The sequence below is a fragment of the Convolutriloba macropyga genome, chromosome 1 (assembly GCF_964194025.1).
Source record: "Convolutriloba macropyga chromosome 1, txConMacr16.3, whole genome shotgun sequence".
Classification (NCBI taxonomy): domain Eukaryota; kingdom Metazoa; phylum Xenacoelomorpha; order Acoela; family Convolutidae; genus Convolutriloba; species Convolutriloba macropyga.
This window is the reverse complement of record NC_134468.1, coordinates 42,757,521-42,780,596: the sequence shown is the minus strand read 5'-3', so window position 1 is coordinate 42,780,596 and position 23,076 is coordinate 42,757,521. Positions and strand designations below refer to the sequence as shown.

The window sequence follows — 23,076 nt, the reverse complement described above, 5'->3', positions numbered from 1 at the left end:
GTCTGCATCAATTGCCCTGTATTTTGCGGTAGCTCATTGCTGTCATGTAAGTCGTAAGCCAGTGCACAAAACATACACAAGTTGTCTTGGTAGGGCTTTTTTCGCAGTCAGTTACAAAACACTTTACTTATGGAGTCCTTAGTAGAGCTGATGGAATTGATTGTTCAAGCATTCAAGTGGAACACCACTCAGGAGAAATACAAAGAAAGTGACATTTGTAACACAATAACACTTCCTTTTCGTATCTGGACGCTGATTAATAAGATTCGGTAGAAAATCTTCACTTCCCAATTGCGATTTGAGAAAACTGAGATCTGAGTCATCAGAGACAACAATGGGAATTAAGAATACGGGGTTCTTATCTGCTGCGTAATAGTATCGAAATTTGTCCGAGTTATGCACGCTTTGAAGTACGAAACCAAATGAAACATTTATTTTAGCTGAACTTGGTAAATCATTGTAAATAAAATTCAATTTATTGATCACTCTTTCCCGGCTGAGTTCCATTAACTTGAAGTTATGCACTTTTTTTCTATACAATTCAAGCACCGAGTCGTTTAAAAGTTGCTTGACTGTTCCGAGCTCACTGTGATGAGCGGTAGAGTCTCCGTAAATAGTTAAGTCAACGTCATCGTAGGCTACTGGAGCAGAATACTGGTAATTATCATCGTTTATCATAAGTATTGTGACGCTACTTTAACTTATTTTTGTCAGTTCATTGACTTATGGTCTAATCACGTGAGAAATTTATGATCATTAACAAATGACCCAGTAGAATTGTTATTAGGTATTCATCAGACTTCACAAAGCAGAGGTTATTTCCCTCCAATTAAAATTAATTGGATCATGTGAGAGGTTTATTTATTACAATAAAGGTTTTAAAACGTGTAATGTTATAAAGTTACGAAATCGTGGGATTAATGGGAGAAAATTCGAACAGTTTTGGAAAAAATTGAGTACGTTTTGTTTCATTTTTCACAATATGTTGAAAAACGGTATTGTCAGCTCAAATTTGTTATTTTGCGGGCAAGGCTTGGTCAAATTTTCGCCAAAATTGCGTATTTTTATGCAATTGCTGGGTAATTTTTGCCAAGAGGTGGGTTTTTTTTGGCATTAATTGGTTATTATTGGCAATAATTAGGTGTTTTTTGCAGGAATTGGGTAATTATTGTCAAGAACTGGGTCATGAATTTTTTGTCATGAATTGGGTATTTTTTGCCGTAATTGGGTATTTTTTGGCAATATGTAGAAATGGGTTATTTGTTGACAGGGACTGGGTATTTTTGGCATTACTTGGGTATTTTTTTGCCAAGAATTGTTTTTTTTGGTAATATTTGGCTATTTCTTGGTAATAATTGAATGTTCTTTTGCCAGGAGTTGGGTTTTTTTTTGCCAAAACTGGGTATTGTTTGGTAAAAATTGTATATTTTTGGCATTAAGTGGGTATTTTTTGACAACAATTTAAAACGTTTTACTGTAACATTTTTTTGAAAAGTGTCGTTTTTTTGCGTAATGTTTTTAACAAATGTAAATTTCAATTTTTTATATATTTTTTTTTCCAATTTTCACTTTTTGCAATTTATGTAAAATTTTCAATTTAAGCATTTTTTTGAAAAAAAAATTTCACTAGTAAATTTTTTTCCAAATATAAAGTTTTTGGCATAAGGTTTTTTAACAAAAATATGCATTTTGATGTTTTTCTTTTTCTATTTTTCCTTTTATCAGTATGTGAAGATTTTAATGTAAAATTCTGAATTTGTTTTTTTGAATGTTTTACTAAAACAATTTTTTTTCAAAACACTTGTTTTTTACTTAAGGTTTTTAACGAAAAAACTAAATTTTGTAGTTTTTATTTTTCTATTTTTCAATATTTTACGTTTTTAACTTTTTTATGTTAAATTTTTTATTGAATTTGTTTTTTGAAAAAAATGTTTTAATAAAATAATTTTTTTTTCAAAAATGTTGTTTTTTACATTAAGTTTTAACAAAAAATGTAAATATTGATGTTCTTTTTTAATAGCCGCACAGCGTTGGCTGGGGCTATTATTGGCCTTCGCTTGGTTTTTTATTTCGTCGCGATTTTTGTTACGACCATATGACGTCACAACCCCTTCAAATCTGCTCTTTGTTCATTCGTTCATGCAATTTCAACCGAAGTGCGTCATTTTTCCCTCTTATTGGAGCGAGTTTTTTTGTTCATTCGCGTGATTAAATTTTTGGTCACACTTGACTCAACTCACTCTCAAAAAGTGACTTTTATTTACTTTAATTCAAAGAGATAAGTTCAAATGGGTTTGTTTGTCACTCTAAATGAAAGGTATTTGAGAGCAGCTAATAGAGGCAGCAAAACTTATACAGATTTTCAATCAAAATATAACATATCAGCCTTCAATGAAAAGGCGAATTTTTTTTGGTCTGTCTTTTTTACTGTGTTTTTTTAGACTGCAGATCTACGAAGCTATTGCGGCTATTTTCTGGCAATCTGCCAGCTATGTTTTTTCTAATTTTCGGTTATTGAAGATGTTTATGCAAAGTTTTTGTTCAATTGAATTTTTAAAAACCAATGTCGCTTTACTTAAATATATATTTTTTTCAAATACCGTGTTTTTACATAGGCTTTTCAACAAAAAATGTATTTTCTGATTTTTATTTTTCTATTTCTATTTTCGAAGTTTTTTTCGCAAATTTTTTAACGAAGCCAGAAATCTTAAATATCGATTTATCACAGTTGTGGAAAACTTATTAATTAGATTTGTGAAAATCAATAGCAAAGTAAGCTTTTGATGACAAACTCAAATTATATATTTTCCATATTAAACAGTTACATTTGGGTAGTATGCTTTACTCCTTTAAAATTTCCGATTTACACAACGTCTCATGGCAACCAAATTTCAGAGTAAACCCCAGGATACAGTTGTTGCGTGGTGACAATTACTGACTTCATGCATCCCTAGGGGTTTACTCTGAAATTTGTTTGTCATGAGACGTTATGTAGATCTGAGTTTTTAAAGAAGGTTAGTATTTTAGCCAAATGTACTTGTTTAAATTGAAAAAATAAAAATATAAATTTGTCATTAAAGCTTACTTTGCGATAGATTTTCGAAAAAGATTGTCAATAAGTTCTCCCACAATCGTAATAAATTGATATTTACTATTTTCGACTTGGTTAAAAAAAACTTCAAAAACTGAGAAAAAATAAAAATCAAGAAATGGAATTTTTTCCAAAAGCTTATGTTAAAATTGGTATGAAAACAAAACATTTAAGTAAAGCGACATTCTTTTTTTTAAAAAAAAGCTAATTGGAGGAAAATTTTGCCGAAAAAAGTTCAAATACTTAAAATGGAATATTTAAAAAAGGAAAGCATCAGCATTTACATTATCTGTTAAAAACATTATAAAAAACAACAGTTTCGAAAAAAAATTATATTAGTAAAAGAACAATTTTCTTTCAAAAAAGACATTTATATTAACAAATTTTACATAACAAAATTTCAAAAACTGTAAAAGAAAAAAAAATAAAAAACATCAAAATTTACATTATGCTGAAAACATTATGGAAAAAGCGACTTCTGAAAAGAAATTTTTTAGTAAAGTAACATTTCTTTTCAAATAAGATAAATAGATTGAAAATTTTAAATTAAACTTTTAAAAAACTTTAAAATAAAACTGTAAAAAGGAAAGAGTAAAATAAAAAAATCAAAATTTACTTTTTTTAATGACCTTATGTTAAAATCGATAAATTAAAAAAAATTTTAGTGAAACATTCCTTCTCCAAAAATAAAATATGTTTCAAAAATTTACATTAAAAAACTTCAAAAACTTATAGAATAAAATAATAGAATAATAGAAAAACATAAAAATGTACATATTTGACAAAAACCTAGGTAAAAAACGACTTTTGAAAATTATTTTAGTAGAATAACGTTATTTAAAATTAAGATAATTAGATTGAAAATTTTACATTGAACTTCAAAAACTGAAAAATGGAACAACAAAGAAATAAAAAAAATAAAAATTTAAATTTTTTGTTCAAAACCTTATGTAAAAAACAATAATTTTGAACAGAAAATGTTTTGAACAAAAAAAAATTAAATCGAAAATTTAAATTAAATTAACTTCAAAAACTGACAAATGGACAAATTGAAAAATAAAAAAACAACAGAATTTACTGTTTTGGTTAACACCTCATGTAAAATACGATAGTTTTGAAAAGAAAAGTTTTAATAAAACATTTCCTCTCGCAAAAATGATGTAATTCAAAGTTTTACCTTAAGAAGACTTCAAAAACTGACAAATTGAATAGAAAAAACGTCATAATGTACATATATGATATAAACCCTATGTAAAAAACGACATTTTTTTAAAAAAATATATTTCAGTAAAACATATGTTTCAAAACAATAGAAAATGGCGTAAGCGCTTTTCGACTTCTTAAAAAACTTTTATTCGTATTGATTTGTATGTGTATCTATGTCTAATTCTGTGATTTTATACAATGATTTTGTTCGAAAGACAATTGGTTAGGTAAACAGTGAATTAAAACGATAAAATGAAAATAGATGAGAAACTTACAAAATATAAGACAAAATGGGTTATAAATCCACAGGAGTGTGAATTTCATCTTCACAGACTACGTTTCGTATAAACATACGAAAGTCCCTCTTTTTTCAGTTTGTACGTGCATACTTTAATTGTCGACCAAGCGGAATCCCCAGTTGCATGAATTATATTTGCTCCTAACCAAACAGTACCTTTGTTTTTGGCTAAGGGTTCCTCAAAGTTCTTTGTTTAGCACCTTACTGGATAATTTCACTGTATATGATCGCTCGTCGTAGCAGCAGTAAAATTTCGACTACAACGCAATCATCTCAGAACACCAAAATTGTTAATTAAAAAGACCAAGTGTAGCTTGTCAAAGGCAGCATGCTTATTGCAACATTCTCGTTGAAAAAAATTGCTGTTAGAGTTTGCTGCAAATTTATCATTGCAATCGCCTTGCCTCATCTTGTACCACAATGTCAGCAATTCTAGTCGAATGACCTTGTTCCTCACTAGGTGCCATGTAAAGACTATCAGTATCCCTTTCAATCAACTCATAATTGTTTGGATTACAGAAAGAGGAAAAAAATGTATTTAAAATGCAACATTTTAAGTTTGGCACACTGGAGGATAAAAAAAGTTAATAACTATTGTTCTTTTTTGCTTGATACTTGTCTTGCTCATTTCTAGATCATAAATGTGGTCTAGAAACTCAATGGCAACTCGTTCAGGGACTTGAAAAATCTGCTGTTAATAAACTTATCCAAATGAGGCACTTTCACAAATTTTGTGCTCGTACGTCGACTGCGGTACAGTATCTGATAAGCAAGTGAACTGCTTCTAACCAACTTCATAGTGTCTGCAACGACAGTTGACTCTTTGTTCCGATTTGCGTCTTGGCGATCATCAACAACATTCTCAAGAAACGATTCAAAGCAGCGGCGGGTAGTGTATTGCAGAAGCCAAAAAACGTCTCTTAGAATCACTCTTTTTTCCAGATAGAATTAAAAAAGTGGCGTGATAATTGGTCATCGTTCAAGTTTGAAACCGGAAATTAAAATTTTCGTTGGTCTAGATAGCAATGTCTTACGTTCAGCATGCTCTTTCTTGTGCTCTCTAATGTCATCCCGTCTAATTTCACAATTTTTAAAAATAGAAAAACCTTCAAAAAACGGATTTAGTTCCTCTGGGACCTCAAGACTGCAGTCGAAAACACCAAATAGGTCTCTACTTTTAACTTTCTCAATGAGAGAGTTTTTGGAACTCGATTGTTGGAAATTTTAACATGAATTGATGAAATCTTTAACCTCATTTATGTCTTTGGTCCTCAATTTCTTCCATTGACACTCCCAGATTCCTTTTACTTCTATGCACAATCCCTGCAGGTACTCGTTTTTATCATTGTCACTTTCTCGTCACTCCAATCCCTATTCAGTGTCTTGAAAGAGAAACTGGTTTGCTTTTCGACACGCACAAAATTGGAAGAAGCAACCCTTCGCTTCGAAAACTGTGTTGCAATGGTTACAAAACCCATCAACTAAATAAGGTCCGAAATTCGGCTTCTTGTGTGCGAACTGGGTTTGCATTTTACAGCTAGTATAGGCTGTTTAAAAAACTGCGTCACCTGCTGGTCGGAGTAACTTCTCAAGTTCATTTTTGAAGTTTTTCAGTCCCTTCATTGTACTACCTTTTTGTATATGGTCCTGTTGGCATCTTTGTTATAGAAAAGGGGCGAAATTGACTTGAAATAATGCCTTCAATAGATTTCCATGAAATTTCGGACTCTCGGTCCATTGTCTCCCCGACTTAACGTCCCCCTGTTAGCCACTTTTGAATGTACTTGTCGTAGTCCTTGTCCTTGGCACAAAATGGAAAAATTAGCATCTGTTGAGGAATGGAGAAACCTGTTGGCTAAATTGGGAATAGTGTAACTCAGTTTTAACGTGTCTACTCGTTTTGAGTGGTAAAAATCAACCACCCTTTATCATAGGTTTGACATCTTTGTTGTTGTACCACCGAAGTCGCGAAACGTCTGCACTCCATCTCGTTCCCAAATCTTTTGCTGTTCCCTATAATTTTCCCTGGTGTTTCGGAGTATTTTCGTTAGTCTCATCTTCTTCAATATTGCTTCTTCTGCCGTTCCACTCTTTCTCATTTGCATGAGTTTTTCATACTCAATTATAAGTACGTTTTGGTCTTTCAGCTTGCTCCAGAAACTGTCAATTGGAGGTAGTTGGGATACATTCAACTTTTAACTACTGTCAAACCTTTCATGATGGAAGAATTTTTTCTCTTCGCTTGCTCCATAGGCTTTGTGTAAGTTATCCAGAGTTGTGGCTCATCACAAAACGTTTGGAATGTCCAGAAGCTGCAAGCCACGAATAATTTTCAAAATATTTGTTCCCCATTCGAATCACTTCGGGAACACGTGTTTTTCAATTAGGATGTGATGCAGAAAATACTTTTTTCAGGTTTAAATCTAAACGAGACCTGTTTTGAATGCAAAAACAGGAATGGTACTGTAATAGTTCTCAAAGTCGTGCTTCAAATTTGGTGACATCTTGCGCTTGCTTTTTTTTAATTTCTGAATTTGAACATCTTCGTCCTCGTCGGTTTCAGCTTTGTTCTCAAATAATTTTTCCGCGCAGTTGGGTCCCGGGTTGTCTTTCACTGAAACCAAGTGTCGAACAGTGGAATACTTTTTTGCCAGTTCCAGGACGAAATGATTCAGCTGGATTCAAAATCACGAATTATTTGATGTGGATCTTCGTTGCAAATCAATATTGGGTCTTCAAGTTGTTTGGAAGCTATCGTTTTCCAATCCACGAAGTCAATTCTGTGTTTCTGAGAGTATCGTCGGGAATGGTTATTGACTCGGAATCGAATACCTTGAGATGAGAAAACAGCCTCAGCTCTTTTAGACCATTGATTTTAACATCTTGCAAACGATGAGAAATAGCTTCTGATAATTGATCAGCTCTTTTTGGATATTTATGGTATGTGCTTTAGGAGAAGGTTTGCTTGTGCCTTTTAAGATTGAAGAATCTGTCGAAAAACTGATCACACACACAGCAGCGGAGTTTTCTGAGAGACCTATTGATGTCTGCTGTGCAACAGATATGGTTCCCATATCTCAACAGCGAAGTTGTCCTTTTGCATTTCATCGAGGAGCAGCGAGTAATTTCAGCAAAAATTTCAGATTGAGCGTCCAAGAAAATAGGGTAAAGTTGAATGTTTCGGTCAGTCAGCTCTTCAAGTAAAGGAATCTTGTCTTCAAGTACTCCTGGAAAATTTTAACCATCTTTCTTGCCTCTGACAGAAATGTCTGCATCAATTGCCCTGTATTTTGCGGTAGCTCATTGCTGTCATGTAAGTCGTAAGCCAGTGCACAAAACATACACAAGTTGTCTTGGTAGGGCTTTTTTCGCAGTCAGTTACAAAACACTTTACTTATGGAGTCCTTAGTAGAGCTGATGGAATTGATTGTTCAAGCATTCAAGTGGAACACCACTCAGGAGAAATACAAAGAAAGTGACATTTGTAACACAATAACACTTCCTTTTCGTATCTGGACGCTGATTAATAAGATTCGGTAGAAAATCTTCACTTCCCAATTGCGATTTGAGAAAACTGAGATCTGAGTCATCAGAGACAACAATGGGAGTTAAGAATACGGGGTTCTTATCTGCTGCGTAATAGTATCGAAATTTGTCCGAGTTATGCACGCTTTGAAGTACGAAACCAAATGAAACATTTATTTTAGCTGAACTTGGTAAATCATTGTAAATAAAATTCAATTTATTGATCACTCTTTCCCGGCTGAGTTCCATTAACTTGAAGTTATGCACTTTTTTTCTATACAATTCAAGCACCGAGTCGTTTAAAAGTTGCTTGACTGTTCCGAGCTCACTGTGATGAGCGGTAGAGTCTCCGTAAATAGTTAAGTCAACGTCATCGTAGGCTACTGGAGCAGAATACTGGTAATTATCATCGTTTATCATAAGTATTGTGACGCTACTTTAACTTATTTTTGTCAGTTCATTGACTTATGGTCTAATCACGTGAGAAATTTATGATCATTAACAAATGACCCAGTAGAATTGTTATTAGGTATTCATCAGACTTCACAAAGCAGAGGTTATTTCCCTCCAATTAAAATTAATTGGATCATGTGAGAGGTTTATTTATTACAATAAAGGTTTTAAAACGTGTAATGTTATAAAGTTACGAAATCGTGGGATTAATGGGAGAAAATTCGAACAGTTTTGGAAAAAATTGAGTACGTTTTGTTTCATTTTTCACAATATGTTGAAAAACGGTATTGTCAGCTCAAATTTGTTATTTTGCGGGCAAGGCTTGGTCAAATTTTCGCCAAAATTGCGTATTTTTATGCAATTGCTGGGTAATTTTTGCCAAGAGGTGGGTTTTTTTGGCATTAATTGGTTATTATTGGCAATAATTAGGTGTTTTTTGCAGGAATTGGGTAATTATTGTCAAGAACTGGGTCATGAATTTTTTGTCATGAATTGGGTTTTTTTTGCCGTAATTGGGTATTTTTTGGCAATATGTAGAAATGGGTTATTTGTTGAAAGGGACTGGGTATTTTTGGCATTACTTGGGTATTTTTTTGCCAAGAATTGTTTTTTTTGGTAATATTTGGCTATTTCTTGGTAATAATTGAATGTTCTTTTGCCAGGAGTTGGGTTTTTTTTTGCCAAAACTGGGTATTGTTTGGTAAAAATTGTATATTTTTGGCATTAAGTGGGTATTTTTTGACAACAATCGGGTGTTTTTTGGTTAGAAAAATTATTAATTGGCAAAAATTGGCTCAAAGTCGTGCTTCAAATTTGGTGACATCTTGCGCTTGCTTTTTAATTTCTGAATTTGAACATCTTCGTCCTCGTCGGTTTCAGCTTCGTTCTCAAATAATTTTTCCGCGCAGTTGGGTCCCGGGTTGTCTTTCACTGAAACCAAGTGTCGAACAGTGGAATACTTTTTTGCCAGTTCCAGGACGAAATGATTCAGCTTTTCTCTCATTAAAATAGTATTCTTTTCTGCTATGTGTTAAGTTGGATTCAAAATCACGAATTATTTGATGTGGATCTTCGTTGCAAATCAATAATGGGTCTTCAAGTTGTTTGGAAGCTTTCGACACGCTAATGTTTTCCAATCCAAGAAGTCAATTCTGTGTTTCTGAGAGTATCGTCGGGAATGGTTATTGACTCGGAATCGAATACGTTGAGATGAGAAAACAGCCTCAGCTCTTTTAGACCATTGATTTTAACGTCTTGCAAACGATGAGAAATAGCTTCTGATAATTGATCAGCTCTTTTTGGATATTTATGTTATGTGCTTTAGAAGAAGTTTTGCTTGTGCCTTTTAAGATTAAAGAATCTGTCGAAAAACTGATCACATACACATCAGCGGAGTTTTCTGAGAGACCTATTGATGTCTGCTGTGCAACAGATGTGGTTCCCATATCTCAACAGCGAAGTTGTCCTTTTGCATTTCATCGAGGAGCAGCGACTAATTTTAGCAAAAATTTCAGATTGAGCGTCAAAGAAAATAGGGTAAAGTTGAATGTTTCAGCCAGTCAGCTCTGCAAGTAAAGGAATCTTGTCTTCAAGTACTCCTGGAAAATTTTAACCATCTTTCTTGCCTCTGACAGAAATGTCTGCATCAATTTCATTGAATTTTGATGTAGCTCATTGCTGTCATATAAGTCGAATGCCAGTGCACGGAAGTGACATTTGTAATACAATAAAATTTTCATTTCGTATCTGGACGCTAATTAATAAGATTCGGTAGAAAATCTTCACTTCTCAATTTTGATTTGAGAAAACTGAGACCTGAGTCATCAGAGACAACAATGGGAATTAAGAATACGGGGTTCTTATCTGCTGCGTAATAGTATCGAAATTTGTCCGAGTTATGCACGCTTTGAAGTACGAAACCAAATGAAACATTTATTTTAGCTGAACTTGGTAAATCATTGTAAATAAAATTCAATTTATTGATCACTCTTTCCCGGCTGAGTTCCATTAACTTGAAGTTATGCACTTTTTTTCTATACAATTCAAGCACCGAGTCGTTTAAAAGTTGCTTGACTGTTCCGAGCTCACTGTGATGAGCGGTAGAGTCTCCGTAAATAGTTAAGTCAACGTCATCGTAGGCTACTGGAGCAGAATACTGGTAATTATCATCGTTTGTCATAAGTATTGTGACGCTACTTTAACTTATTTTTGTCAGTTCATTGACTTATGGTCTAATCACGTGAGAAATTTATGATCATTAACAAATGACCCAGTAGAATTGTTATTAGGTATTCATCAGACTTCACAAAGCAGAGGTTATTTCCCTGCAATTAAAATTAATTGGATCATGTGAGAGGTTTATTTATTACAATAAAGGTTTTAAAACGTGTAATGTTATAAAGTTACGAAATCGTGGGATTAATGGGAGAAAATACGAACAGTTTTGGAAAAAATTGAGTACGTTTTGTTTAATTTTTCAGAATATGTTGATGAAAAACGGTATTGTCAGCTCAAATTTGTTATTTTGCGGGCAAGGCTTGGTCAATTTTTCGCCAAAATTGCGTATTTTTATGCAATTACTGGGTAATTTTTGCCAAGAGGTGGGTATTTTTGGCATTAATTGGTTATTATTGGCAATAATTCGGTGTTTTTTGCAGGAATTGGGTAATTATTGTCAAGAACTGGGTATTTTTTGTCATGAATTGGGTATTTTTTGCCGTAATTGGGTATTTTTGGCAATAATTGGGTATAAACTTGGGTGTTTTTTGGTAGAAATGGGTTATTTGTTGACAGGGACTGGGTATTTTTGGCATTACTTGGGTATTGTTTTGCCAAGAATTGTTTTTTTTTGGTAATATTTTGCTATTTCTTGGTAATAATTGAATGTTCTTTTGCCAGGAGTTGGGTATTTTTTGCCAAAACTGGGTATTGTTTGGTAAAAATTGGATATTTTTGGCATTAAGTGGGTATTTTTTGACAACAATCGGGTGTTTTTTGGTTAGAAAAATTAGTAAAATTGGCAAAAATTGGCTCAAAGTCGTGCCTCAAATTTGGTGACATCTTCCGCTTGCTTTTTTTTATTTCTGAATTTGAACATCTTCGTCCTCTTCGGTTTCAGCTTCGTTCTCAAATAATTTTTCTGCGCAGTTGCGTCCCGGGTTGTCTTTCACTGAAACCAAGTGTCGAACAGTGGAATACTTTTTTGCCAGTTCCAGGACGAAATGATTCAGCTTTTCTCTCATTAAAATAGTATTCTTTTCTGCTCTGTGTTAAGTTGGATTCAAAATCACGAATTATTTGATGTGGATCTTCGTTGCAAATCAATATTGGGTCTTCAAGTTGTTTGGAAGCTATCGACACGCTAATGTTTTCCAATCCACGAAGTCAATTCTGTGTTTCTGAGAGTATCGTCGGGAATGGTTATTGACTCGGAATCGAATACCTTGAGATGAGAAAACAGCCTCAGCTCTTTTAGACCATTGATTTTAACGTCTTGCAAACGATGAGAAATAGCTTCTGATAATTGATCAGCTCTTTTTGTATATTTGTGGTATGTGCTTTAGGAGAAGTTTTGCTTGTGCCTTTTAAGATTGAAGAATCTGTCGAAAAACTGATCACATACACAGCAGCGGAGTTTTCTGAGAGACCTATTGATGTCTGCTGTGCAACAGATATGTCTCCCATATCTCAACAGCGAAGTTGTCCTTTTGCATTTCATCGAGGAGCAGCGAGTAATTTCAGCAAAAATTTCAGATTGAGCGTCAAAGAAAATAGTGTAAAGTTGAATGTTTCGGCCGGACAGCTCTTCAAGTAAAGGAATCTTGTCTTCAAATACTCCTGGAAAATTTTAACCATCTTTCTTGCCTCTGGCAGAAATGTCTGCATCAATTTCCTTGTATTTTGCGGTAGCTCGTCGCTGTCATGTAAGTCGTAAGCCAGTGCACAAAACATACACAAGTTGTCTTGGTAGGGCTTTTTTCGCAGTCAGTTACAAAACACTTAACTTATGGAGTCCTTAGTAGAGTTGATGGAATCGATTGTTCAAGCATTCAAGCGGAACACCACTCAGGAGAAATACAAAGAAAGTGACATTTGTAACACAATAACACTTCCTTTTCATATCTGGACGCTGATTAATAAGATTCGGTAGAAAATCTTCACTTCCCAATTGTGATCTGAGAAAACTGAGATCTGAGTCATCAGAGACAACAATGGGAATTAAGAATACGGGGTTGTTATCTGCTGCGTAATAGTATCGAAATTTGTCCGAGTTTTGAACGCTTTGAAGTACAAAACCAAATGAAGCATTTATTTTAGCTGAACTTGGTTAATCATTGTAAATAAAATTCAATTTATTGGTCACTCTTTCCCGGCTGAGTTCCATTAACTTGAAGTTATGCACTTTTTTTCTATACAATTCAAGCACCGAGTCGTTTAAAATTTGCATGACTGTTCCGAGCTCACTGTCATGAGCGGTAGAGTCTACGTAGATAGTTAAGTCAACGTCATCGTAGGCTACTGGAGCAGAATACTGGTAATTATCATCGTTTATCATAATTATTTTGACGCTACTTTAACTTATTTTTGTCAGTTCAGTGACTTATTGTCTAATCACGTGAGAAATTTATGATCATTAACAAATGAGCCAGTAGAATTGTTATTAGGTATGCACAAAGCAGAGTTTATTTCCCTCCAATTAAAATTAATTGGATCATGTGAGAGGTTTATTTATTACAATAAAGGTTTTAAAACGTGTAATGTTATAAAGTTACGAAATCGTGGGATTAATGGGAGAAAATACGAACGGTTTTGGAAAAAATTGAGTACGTTTTGTTTAATTTTTCAGAATATGTTGATGAAAAACGGTATTGTCAGCTCAAATTTGTTATTTTGCGGGCAAGGCTTGGTCAAATTTTCGCCAAAATTGCGTATTTTTATGCAATTGCTGGGTAATTTTTGCCAAGAGGTGGGTTTTTTTGGCATTAATTGGTTATTATTGGCAATAATTAGGTGTTTTTTGCAGGAATTGGGTAATTATTGTCAAGAACTGGGTCATGAATTTTTTGTCATGAATTGGGTATTTTTTGCCGTAATTGGGTATTTTTTTGGCAATAATTGGGTATAAACTTGGGTGTTTTTTGGTAGAATTGGGTTATTTGTTGACAGGGACTGGGTATTTTTGGCATTACTTGGGTATTTTTTTGCCAAGAATTGTTTTTTTTTGGTAATATTTGGCTATTTCTTGGTAATAATTGAATGTTCTTTTGCCAGGAGTTGGGTATTTTTTTTTTGCCAAAACTGGGTATTGTTTGGTAAAAATTGGATATTTTTGGCATTAAGTGGGTATTTTTTGACAACAATCAGGTGTTTTTTGGTTAGAAAAATTAGTAAAATTGGCCAAACTTACTTATATTAGCAAAAAATTGATTAAATTCTAGTAAAAATTTCAATGAATTTCAATGAAAAATGTTAAAATATTTTTTTCTTTTCGTAAATGAGTGAATGAAAGTTAGAATTGTGAAATTTATGAGCGAACGAATTGTATGAAAGTAAAAGTTCTACAGATATATTTCTCTAAGTAGATAAGATTAGCTGAAGTATTTTGGAACGGAAACAACTGGATGCATAACCCCTGGGGTAATTAAGATAATTACCCCTGGGGTAATTATGATAATTTGACAGGTCTTTTTTTTCTCCCTCTTTTATTTAGGTACATCTTTTGAAATTGGATGAAAAGAGGCTATACCTAATTTTAATACATAGGTAAATCCTTTTACCCCCCCCCCCCCACTCTTGCTCAACTATTACTACCAAGCCAAATGAACGAATGAAAGCACTCTTAGCTCCAAAAAGAGATAAATGACATTCTGCTCCATATGTTGGTTAGTTACATAATCATTTTTAAACCCAAACGTTAACTTTGTAGGTCTAAGAGTTTGTGAAATTGAATCTGTTTCACAAAGCTGGGCAAGAGATTATATAAGATCAAATTATGATTTACTATTAGCAAAACTTTCAAATTATGTAAGATTAATACTAAAATGTTAAATTATTTAAGATAAATAACGTTTAAAAGGGTTATTTTCTGTTCTAAGCGCATTCAGCGTTGAAATTACATATTTTGAATTTCATAGCGCTCATGGCTTAGTTTTGCATTTGCCGTGCAACATATATTAGCAAACTTTATCAAATTTCATTTTTTTTTTTGAAGAAATGTCCGTTTTAAGCTGCAGTTTCCATCAGCTTCTAGAGTGAAGGAAGCCAGTGAAGGAAACCTGATTGAATAGCAGGTTGTTGTATCCTATATCCTGTATGGCTTGTTCTCTTCAAATTGCCATTAAGGCCGCTATTAAAACTGAAATTTGTTTTGTCAGTCACAAATGTCATGGCAATTTGTTGTTCAAATAGTAGTCATCCGATATTGATGGCAATGGAAACTGGTTCATGGCAGTTAAATATCAAAACAAACCACGATTCATTCGCTTGTGTTCGTACTATTTGCTCACATTGGGCGAACCTTGTGTTTCTTCTTGCTTATTGGCAGCTCTTGGGCTATTTGTTGTTTGGTAAAATTTGACAAATTTATTAATTGAAGCGCTGTCAGAACTGAAGAAAAATTGACGGTCGTGGAATGAAAAGAGCCTTCAGAGTTTTAATTTTGACAGCTTATGTCGGTTAGTTTTTTAAAGAAGTATTTTATTGGATAATAATAGCTTTTTGTGGGTTTCGAAGAATGTAAGCAATCCTTTTGAGTGAGTATCGCCATATTCACGTGACTATGAGGTTTTTACTGCTTTATATTTTTGTCTGGAAGGGTGATATCATCCGCTCATTAAACCGCACCACAACGCGTGTATTTAAGAAATTAACGCTCATGACCAAAAAAATATAAAGCAGTCTATAATTGCTCTGCTGATGTATCAAGTTTTAAATGATGTTTGGTCACTTCAGCTTTATATAAGCATCACAGTTTCCAGCTGACGATCAAAATGAATTTCCAAGTCACATCAACTGGTCATCAGTTTTTTTTTACCTTTTCGGGTTCGTGTTTTAAAATTTATGAGACATTTTTGCCTGGAAATCATAATTTACATTTACTTCATGAAAATCTTTTATTTGTGAAATACACTTTGAATAAAAAAACTGCCTTTGTATATTTATGATTTCTAGGACCAAATTTTTTACTACAGTTATTGGCGGGATAATAAAATCGTGATAAAGAATAAATTTGGGGAAAAAACCTAAACAACTTGAAAACGGATACTCCAATTAAAAGCAAAAGTTTCGAAAAGCAAAATTAACATGACGCGCAGTTTTATGTAACTTACATCTCTAAATCTCCCCTTCCCTAGTTGTTCCGACCAACATTATTGGGGGGGGGGGGGGGGGGGGGCAAATACTCAACTGTTTTTTTTTCAATCAGTTTCCGCCGATCGATATATTCATCGTACAGGGTTGTGAGTGATATCATTGTGAAGCTTTTACGTCGTAAAAGTTCAAATATAAATATTTTTTTTTGAATTTCGATTTTTCCGAGGAGTTTCGGTTTACGGAGGTTTAAAATTTGTGAACGTTAGCCTAACTTCCGTTCTTTTGTTCAAATTGACCAGTTTGACCAGTGGCGCAGACATCAAAAATGCTAACACGATCTTCCTTATTCAAATATTGGCTAATTGAACCTCGGGTTCCTCAAAAAAATTTCTGGAAACAAACTCTTTGCCGTCTTTCGCTAGTTCAAACCCATAATCATTTAAAAATGTATAGTTTTTTTGATATTTTAAGATTTCGTTTTGCCAAAAAGTTACGCCATATTCCAGAACAAGTGCGCTTTTTAACAGACGCGCAGCGATAGCAAGGCCGGTAATGGTCAAATCGTTGAGTTTTTTTATCGATGAAAAGGGATTCGGGTTTTATTTTGGGTCTGTCCTTATTGACATATCTTTTTTGTTTTTTTTTTCATCCCAATTACGTGAAAGTCTCTTTTAATTTCAATTGATAAGAGGTTTTTAATATTTCCAAAAAGGTGCGATAAAACATTTTTAATTTTTATGAGTAAAGCTCGTGGTTTTTATGACTCTGACAAATGGTTTTTCGTAAATTTTAAATAAATTCGTGAGATTTGCAAGCATTTTATGTTCTTTTTGTAGTGTTATGGCTGAGTGTAACTAATCAGATCTCTAATTTGGTAACTACGAACTTTTTAAGAAACTACTTGCTGTTTTCAGTTGATACATAATGTTTCTTTGGTAATATAACTCGATAAGTGTGCAAAATTCTTCACTAGTTTTTGAAATATTGACTTTTCGGTCAAAAGAGCTATTTCGGTAACAAATGTTACGTTTTCGGTTTAACGCAAAGGCAAGAAACTGCAAGAGCAAAAACAGTTTTGGTCTGGTTTTAGAATTTTTTAACTCAAAAACTATTCGATTGTAATGGGTTGCTGTATATATTTTTTCAATTTTTTTTTTGACTTTTTTGTCACATACCAGAATTATTGTTACATACCAAGATCAAACTTAAATTAATGACAATTTAAATTTACGGGCAAAGGGAAGCAAATGAGCAAACGCTAGAATTTCACTGAAAGGCATATGGTTTTCTGGCTTCAACATACTTTGCCTAGAATTGTTCGTGAAATTTTGAGTTATGCCTGTATTCAGTGTTAATGTGTAGTTCTTTACAAAGTCTCACTAATAACAAGAAATCAGTTTTCTATGCAGTAACAATTTAAACTGTTTGCCCATTTTTTGTTCATGCATTTTATGTCGTTTTGTTTGTTGTTTTGTTTATTTTGTTTTAAAAAATATGTTCTTTTTCAGATTTGCCTTTTTCAATCATATTTCTGCAACCTTTTAGCGTATTCTCATAGAAAAGATTGGTCCCATTTTTTGAGTGAATTATGATGTATTTTTGATTTTTTCTTTTTGAATAAACATTGGTTTTCTGGCGTTGATAATACGAGTTTTCTTAATTTCTTGTAATTTTTTTCCGACCTTTTCCAGTTTTGAGGTCCTCTTTTGCTGTTTTGTCGGTCATCACTTTATTGGCATATTATTGAAAAAACACATATCGCATTAATGGCATTGAACTTGGGCAAAATTGATTATATTCAATTTTTAAGTGAAAAGAATTTGATCGTATTGGCTTCGACACTTTTTGGTTTTTGCCTGTATTGTTTCTTTTTGGTAGTCGTATGACATCCCGGATAATGACAAGTCTCAATGGTTTTTTATGAAGATAGAATTGAAGCCATTGAAAGAGTTCAGTTGATAGCTAATTGATTTCATAACTTTGAATATAATTATTTTCAAAAAAGTGTAAATGTATTTTGTAACTTTGCTCTTTTCTTTTCTGTGCACTGGTTATTATTCTCAAAAAAATAGGTCCCGTACTTTTTCTCGTTAAATTCAAGTCATTTAGTTTACATTTTATATTTGGCTCTTTTGCTTTTTTCACGAATCTTTTCAAAAGTTTTGGTCGTAAGTATTGCTGGTTGTTTTTAATTGATGTTGTTGTTTGTCTTGTCTCTTACATTCGTTAATTGTAGTCGTCATCGGCCCTCTAATAGTTTATTGTCGTTTCCGTAGCGTTTGGAGCTTAAAGGATTTTTAAATGGAGAAACCAAGTATTTTTGCACAATAAATGATTTTTTGAAAGTTTTCTATCCCTTCTACATTTGGTGGACATTTAAGCGAAAACGTGTTTGAGCAGATTCGGAACATTATGCGCAACCGCACACTACCGAGCCTCATTGTTGCATTAAATGGGACATCTATTGAAACAGTCTGAAAACGAATTTATTATATACAATGAGTCCATTAGTTCATTAATCTATTACCTATTATCTTTATTTTATAAATCAAATGTCCATAGAAAGACAAGGAACTACTAGGAAAGCTGAAATATACACGCAAAACTGTTGTTGCAAAATTTTAATTCAATTTCCTTTAAATTCAATTTAACTGATCTAATTATGCTTAATGAGCAAGCTGTTTTCAAATTGAGGGCAAAATTTTTTGCCGAATGGGTTTCAATTTTTGTGCTCTAATGATAATTTAAATACATTATCTAAGATAATGAAGCTAGGCTCGTTTGGTAATAAGTGATCTTCTCTTTTTGATTGGAAAAAATGAGGGTCCTAAGCATCCTCAGAACACATATTTAGGCTTATCTATTCCATTTCTGTTCATCACAATACACAATAAATATTGTTGTATTTCATGTATCTATGGAAGTGGCTTGTTTTACATCACTAATGAGTTCATTAAGATCTGAAATGTCAATTAGAAGTAAAAATTTGAAAATTTTTCAACTCGTACCTGATTAAAGTATGGAAAAGTTTAAATCGGTCATGATGGAAAAACAAGTTTTTTTTTTAAATTCAAAATTCAGTCACCTAAATTGGCGTGAACAAAAATTACGCTAACGTAAGCCTCTCCCTCCTACTCTATAAAGATCTGTAATCATTATCAGTCTTCAACTTTTAAAAGAAATACGCTTGCTTAGTGCGATCATCCATTCTTTTCCACGTCCCAGTTAAGGCTAGATATGTTTTTTTTTTCTCATTTTTGTAAAATACTACACCGAGTGACTCCAAAAACACTTGGCTGATGCAAATCTCAAATGCAAAAACAGTAGCATCTGATTGGTACATTAAAAATGACCTTCCAATTGCTACAGTATAGACGTTTATACCATTAATGAGTGTTCTCGAATTGATATTGTTAGATGAATGCGAGAGAACAACCAACTCTAAATTGTAAAGATGTATCCTGTAAGAGATGCCCAATTTCGAGAGCTAACGAATTATCGGCTTAATGGTACCTACACTAGCCTTGTAAGTAAGAGATGTTGATTGAAATCCAGTACTGGTTTGTTTTCACTTCGCAGTGGTTACGCTTGCTTAAACCCTAACAGATATAATTTGATGCTTAATTTTAGTAAGTGTGGTATGCGCTCAAACGTGGGTTGGGGCTGCAGACGAAGACTATGGAGACCAACGGAGAGATGACAGGGAGACGGATGAGCCTGGTTTTGACAAATTCACCGATTTGAAGCCTAATTCAGAGCTCTACAAGCGTATGAAAGAACAAGCTAGCAAATTCGCTCCTCACGACCCAGATTACACTGAAAATCGCCGATATGATGACAAAGGAAGCCACGGCAGCTTTGATTCCTACCACGATATTGCATCTGACAATGACAGACGGGTTCCTTTTGGCTACGATGACCGAGATCGCTATGATGATAGAGATCGTTATGGGAGTGAGCAGGGAAAATATCCTCCATTCGATGCTTACAATCAGTTTGACGAGGACTACAACTATGATTCAATGGGTTATGGGGGACATCCGGGAAATCCTCATCATCGGTACGCTCCTTGTTCTAACATCCCTGGGGGACTGACTCGTATGGCCACAGGAGTTGACATCACTTTGTTGGAACTGTTTACCGTCCAGAATTCGCAACCTGCTGGCTTTAAAGGTCCGATTTTTGATTTCACATGCGACGAAGGAAAACTGTGGACAAACGCGTACAACACGAAGACATATCAGATCCCGGATCAAGTTTGGAAGATCGAAAATGTGCCTGGCGAATCGTTAAACAAAGTTGCCACGGTGTTCAGGTCATACGAGGAAATCAAAAAATACTTGGTGAACTTAGTTGGTATCAGTGAGGAGAATGGAATGTTCTCATTAAGTTCCAGTTTCAGAGATATGACCAACGAAGTTGAACTAGACTCCAAAATGATAGTTGATATTACATCATATCTGTTTAATACAGAAGTTATGTTGGAACCATATCAAACTATTGCGCTGGGTTTCCACGCTGAAAGTTTTCTGTCAACCCTGGCTGATGATTATGAAGATGAACCCGAAGGATACGAGGAGTTTATCCACACGTTCGGTACTCATTATTACTCATCTGCTACTATTGGTCCCTTTATGAGAAACCAGTTTTCTGTTTCAAGCAAATATCATCTACAACACACGGAAATGTCTATCAAAAATGAGAGTATGCGCTGGTTTATGAACTGGTACGAAACAAACGGGAACAAAAAGGTATCAAAGCAACCTGTGGATAAAAATTTCCAGTCGAACGCAGCCCAGAAAGTCGAAATATACGGCGGCCAAACTGAGGTTTTTGCCGATAAAGGAGTTGATGCGTGGGTTGAAACAGCAATAGATGTTCCTGGCATATATAAAGGCAAGTTGATCCCATTTTACGATCTAATTGACGACCCTAGAATCCGGGACTCGATGCGAAGGGCAGTACAGATTCACTTAGACAGGGCTTTCCTGGCTGAAGTAAAACAAGGATTAGAAATAACAGAGAAAAAGTACCAGAAGGGCAAAATTGACAATCTGCTCAAAATCCACGAGGAACTAAACAAAATGGTGAAGACTGACGTACTTGACCATGACTTGATTGCAAAGTGGGGTGATGTTATCAAATCCAGCCTGGCTGTGCCCAAATGGTGGAAACAGACTTATTTGTGTTACCAGTACCACAATGAGGTGCCAAACAAATATTGCAGTGGTTCTACCCCTACCTGCGCTCCTGTCAATCAGTTCACGGGTCTCTATCAGGTATATTTATCAGGTTTCTCTCCCGGGTCCAGGGTTTGCAGAGAAATAATGTAAGATTTGCGGTATATAGTGGTGAAAATATATAGGCATGTATATATTTCAACGCGAAGCGCTCACATCTTTTAGCGATGATTTTTTTGTAAGATTTTCAGTGAATTTAGCGGTAGTTTTGCGGTTTTTAGCGGAGGCATTTTTCACCTCATTCGCCGCAATACTTAGTTTTTTTTTAAAATTTTTAACATTTACACCGCGAGCGCGTCTGGGCAAAATCAAAAGCCCTGACTGTGCTCTCGTGAACCCTTCACATTAAAGAAGTTGAACTTATCCTCAACTTTAATGAGTATTCTGTGTTAATTTGCCATTAAATTTGCCGTCAAAGTGATAAAACCGCTTTAGTCACTCAAAAATGAGATTGAGAAGGAAAATTGTTCATTAATTTGTGTTTTGAAAGTATATAAAAGTTTTAAGAGAGGTGTTTTGATGTTACATCATCGTAATACATATTTAATATCTTTCACAGAAAAAGTTTGTAAAAATTTGTGTACCAGGACTGGTCCCGTAAAGCAGGAGGATGTCACATGATGTGGGGTTTGTTCACACTTCCAGACATGGATGACTGGTTCAGAGACGTCCAGCTATGCTTCAAATTCGCCTCAAACGGGGATGTGGGCCAGTGTGGAAACGGAACAGCCGAAGAAATCTGCACCAAAGTCAACCATTACAGCCCGGAGTACTTTGATCACACAGATCACAGGAAGGGCGGCTGCCAAATGCAGTGGAAAATTTGGGCTAAAAATCCAGACTTGATTCCGAGCTGGTTTGCGAACACACAGCTATGCTACAACTACAAAGTGAACATCAAAGGAAAGCCGTTCCCAAAAGAGCTCACACGCCAATGTGCCTTTGTGAACGAGTACACACCTGTGTATTTGGATGACACTACTTTCAGTAGCTACAGGAAATACACAGAGAACTTCATTCAATGGGGCATCACAGATGTCCTTGGCTAACATTGACAGTCAATAACAGCTGAAACGAGACCATGAATTGCGAATAGCTGCAAAATTGCGCTTTGATGCAGTCTACTTCAACAAATTCAAATCAAGTTTTCTCAGTTTCACGAAACATCAAAACTTGCATTTTCTGAAGATTAAATTATAAATTTTCTGTAATAAAATTCGAAAAATGCAGGCTTTCTATAGAGAAAATTTATTGGAATTTTTTAAGGGCAGTGACTTGGTGATAGAAGCTACTAAAAACAAAACGATACATTTATATAACAAAAAATGGTTTCATTCAGGATATATGAAACAAGGTTGACTGCATGAAGAAAGAAAAAAATAATAAAACAGTTAAATAGTTAAAAAAATATTGTCGCTAAAAACAGCTTTAATGTTCGGAGACTACAATACAAGGTTTCTGGCAAACATGGATCTAGTGGCAAATTAAAATCTTGCTACAACTGAAACACTAAATGATTCGGCATGAATTTCGAGGATTGGAGGGAAGCAAACGACAGATTGCTTTGAGCTGAAGAGAACTTTTATATAAAAATAACAGCAAGACAAAAAGTAAAGTCAAAACAACAAAATAGTACAGGTGATAGACATTGACATAGTTTGTCGGGGTGTCATAATCGGACTCAATAAAAGCACAGAGAAGTAAGTTTTTTTCAATGCCAAATGCTTTTGCTAGTGAAAAAAATGATAAAATGTTTAGTATTACCAGTCTTGCTATATGATTTTATAGTTGTTGACAGGTGAAATACGACCCCAAAGTCAAAACTCACATACATGTTTGAACTATCAGGATGGCTAATTATTCTGTTCTAAAAAATAAACGAGATGCCGCGAGATTGCTGTTATTTGTTCCGACCCACTTTACTGGGGGAGGAACTATATACTCAAATGGTT

At 34.2% G+C, this 23,076-nt stretch overlaps 2 protein-coding genes across 2 annotated transcripts in view; both read left to right on the top strand.

Moving 5' to 3' along the window:
* LOC142339268 (NADH-ubiquinone oxidoreductase 75 kDa subunit, mitochondrial-like) overlaps positions 1-23,076 on the top strand; it is a 494,345-nt gene that overhangs the window by 45,298 nt on the left and 425,971 nt on the right. The window lies entirely within an intron of this gene.
* On the top strand, positions 14,966-22,351 carry LOC142339261 (perivitellin-2 67 kDa subunit-like). Its single transcript, XM_075389151.1, has 3 exons — positions 14,966-15,247; positions 19,515-21,163; positions 21,712-22,351. Exons 1-3 carry the CDS (start codon positions 15,205-15,207, stop codon positions 22,171-22,173), a joined length of 2,154 nt encoding a protein of 717 aa, XP_075245266.1. The 5' UTR covers positions 14,966-15,204; the 3' UTR covers positions 22,174-22,351.

What these genes read in the sequence shown, in the direction of transcription:
- LOC142339261 (XM_075389151.1), top strand. Translation starts at nt 15,205, where the DNA reads ATGAAAAGAGCCTTCAGAGTTTTAATTTTGACAGCTTATGTCG. An exon ending in AATTTTGACAGCTTATGTCG is followed by an intron (nt 15,248 to 19,514) that starts GTTAGTTTTTTA and finishes GCTTAATTTTAG; the next exon opens with TAAGTGTGGTATGCGCTCAA. An exon ending in AGTTCACGGGTCTCTATCAG is followed by an intron (nt 21,164 to 21,711) that starts GTATATTTATCA and finishes TTTGTGTACCAG; the next exon opens with GACTGGTCCCGTAAAGCAGG.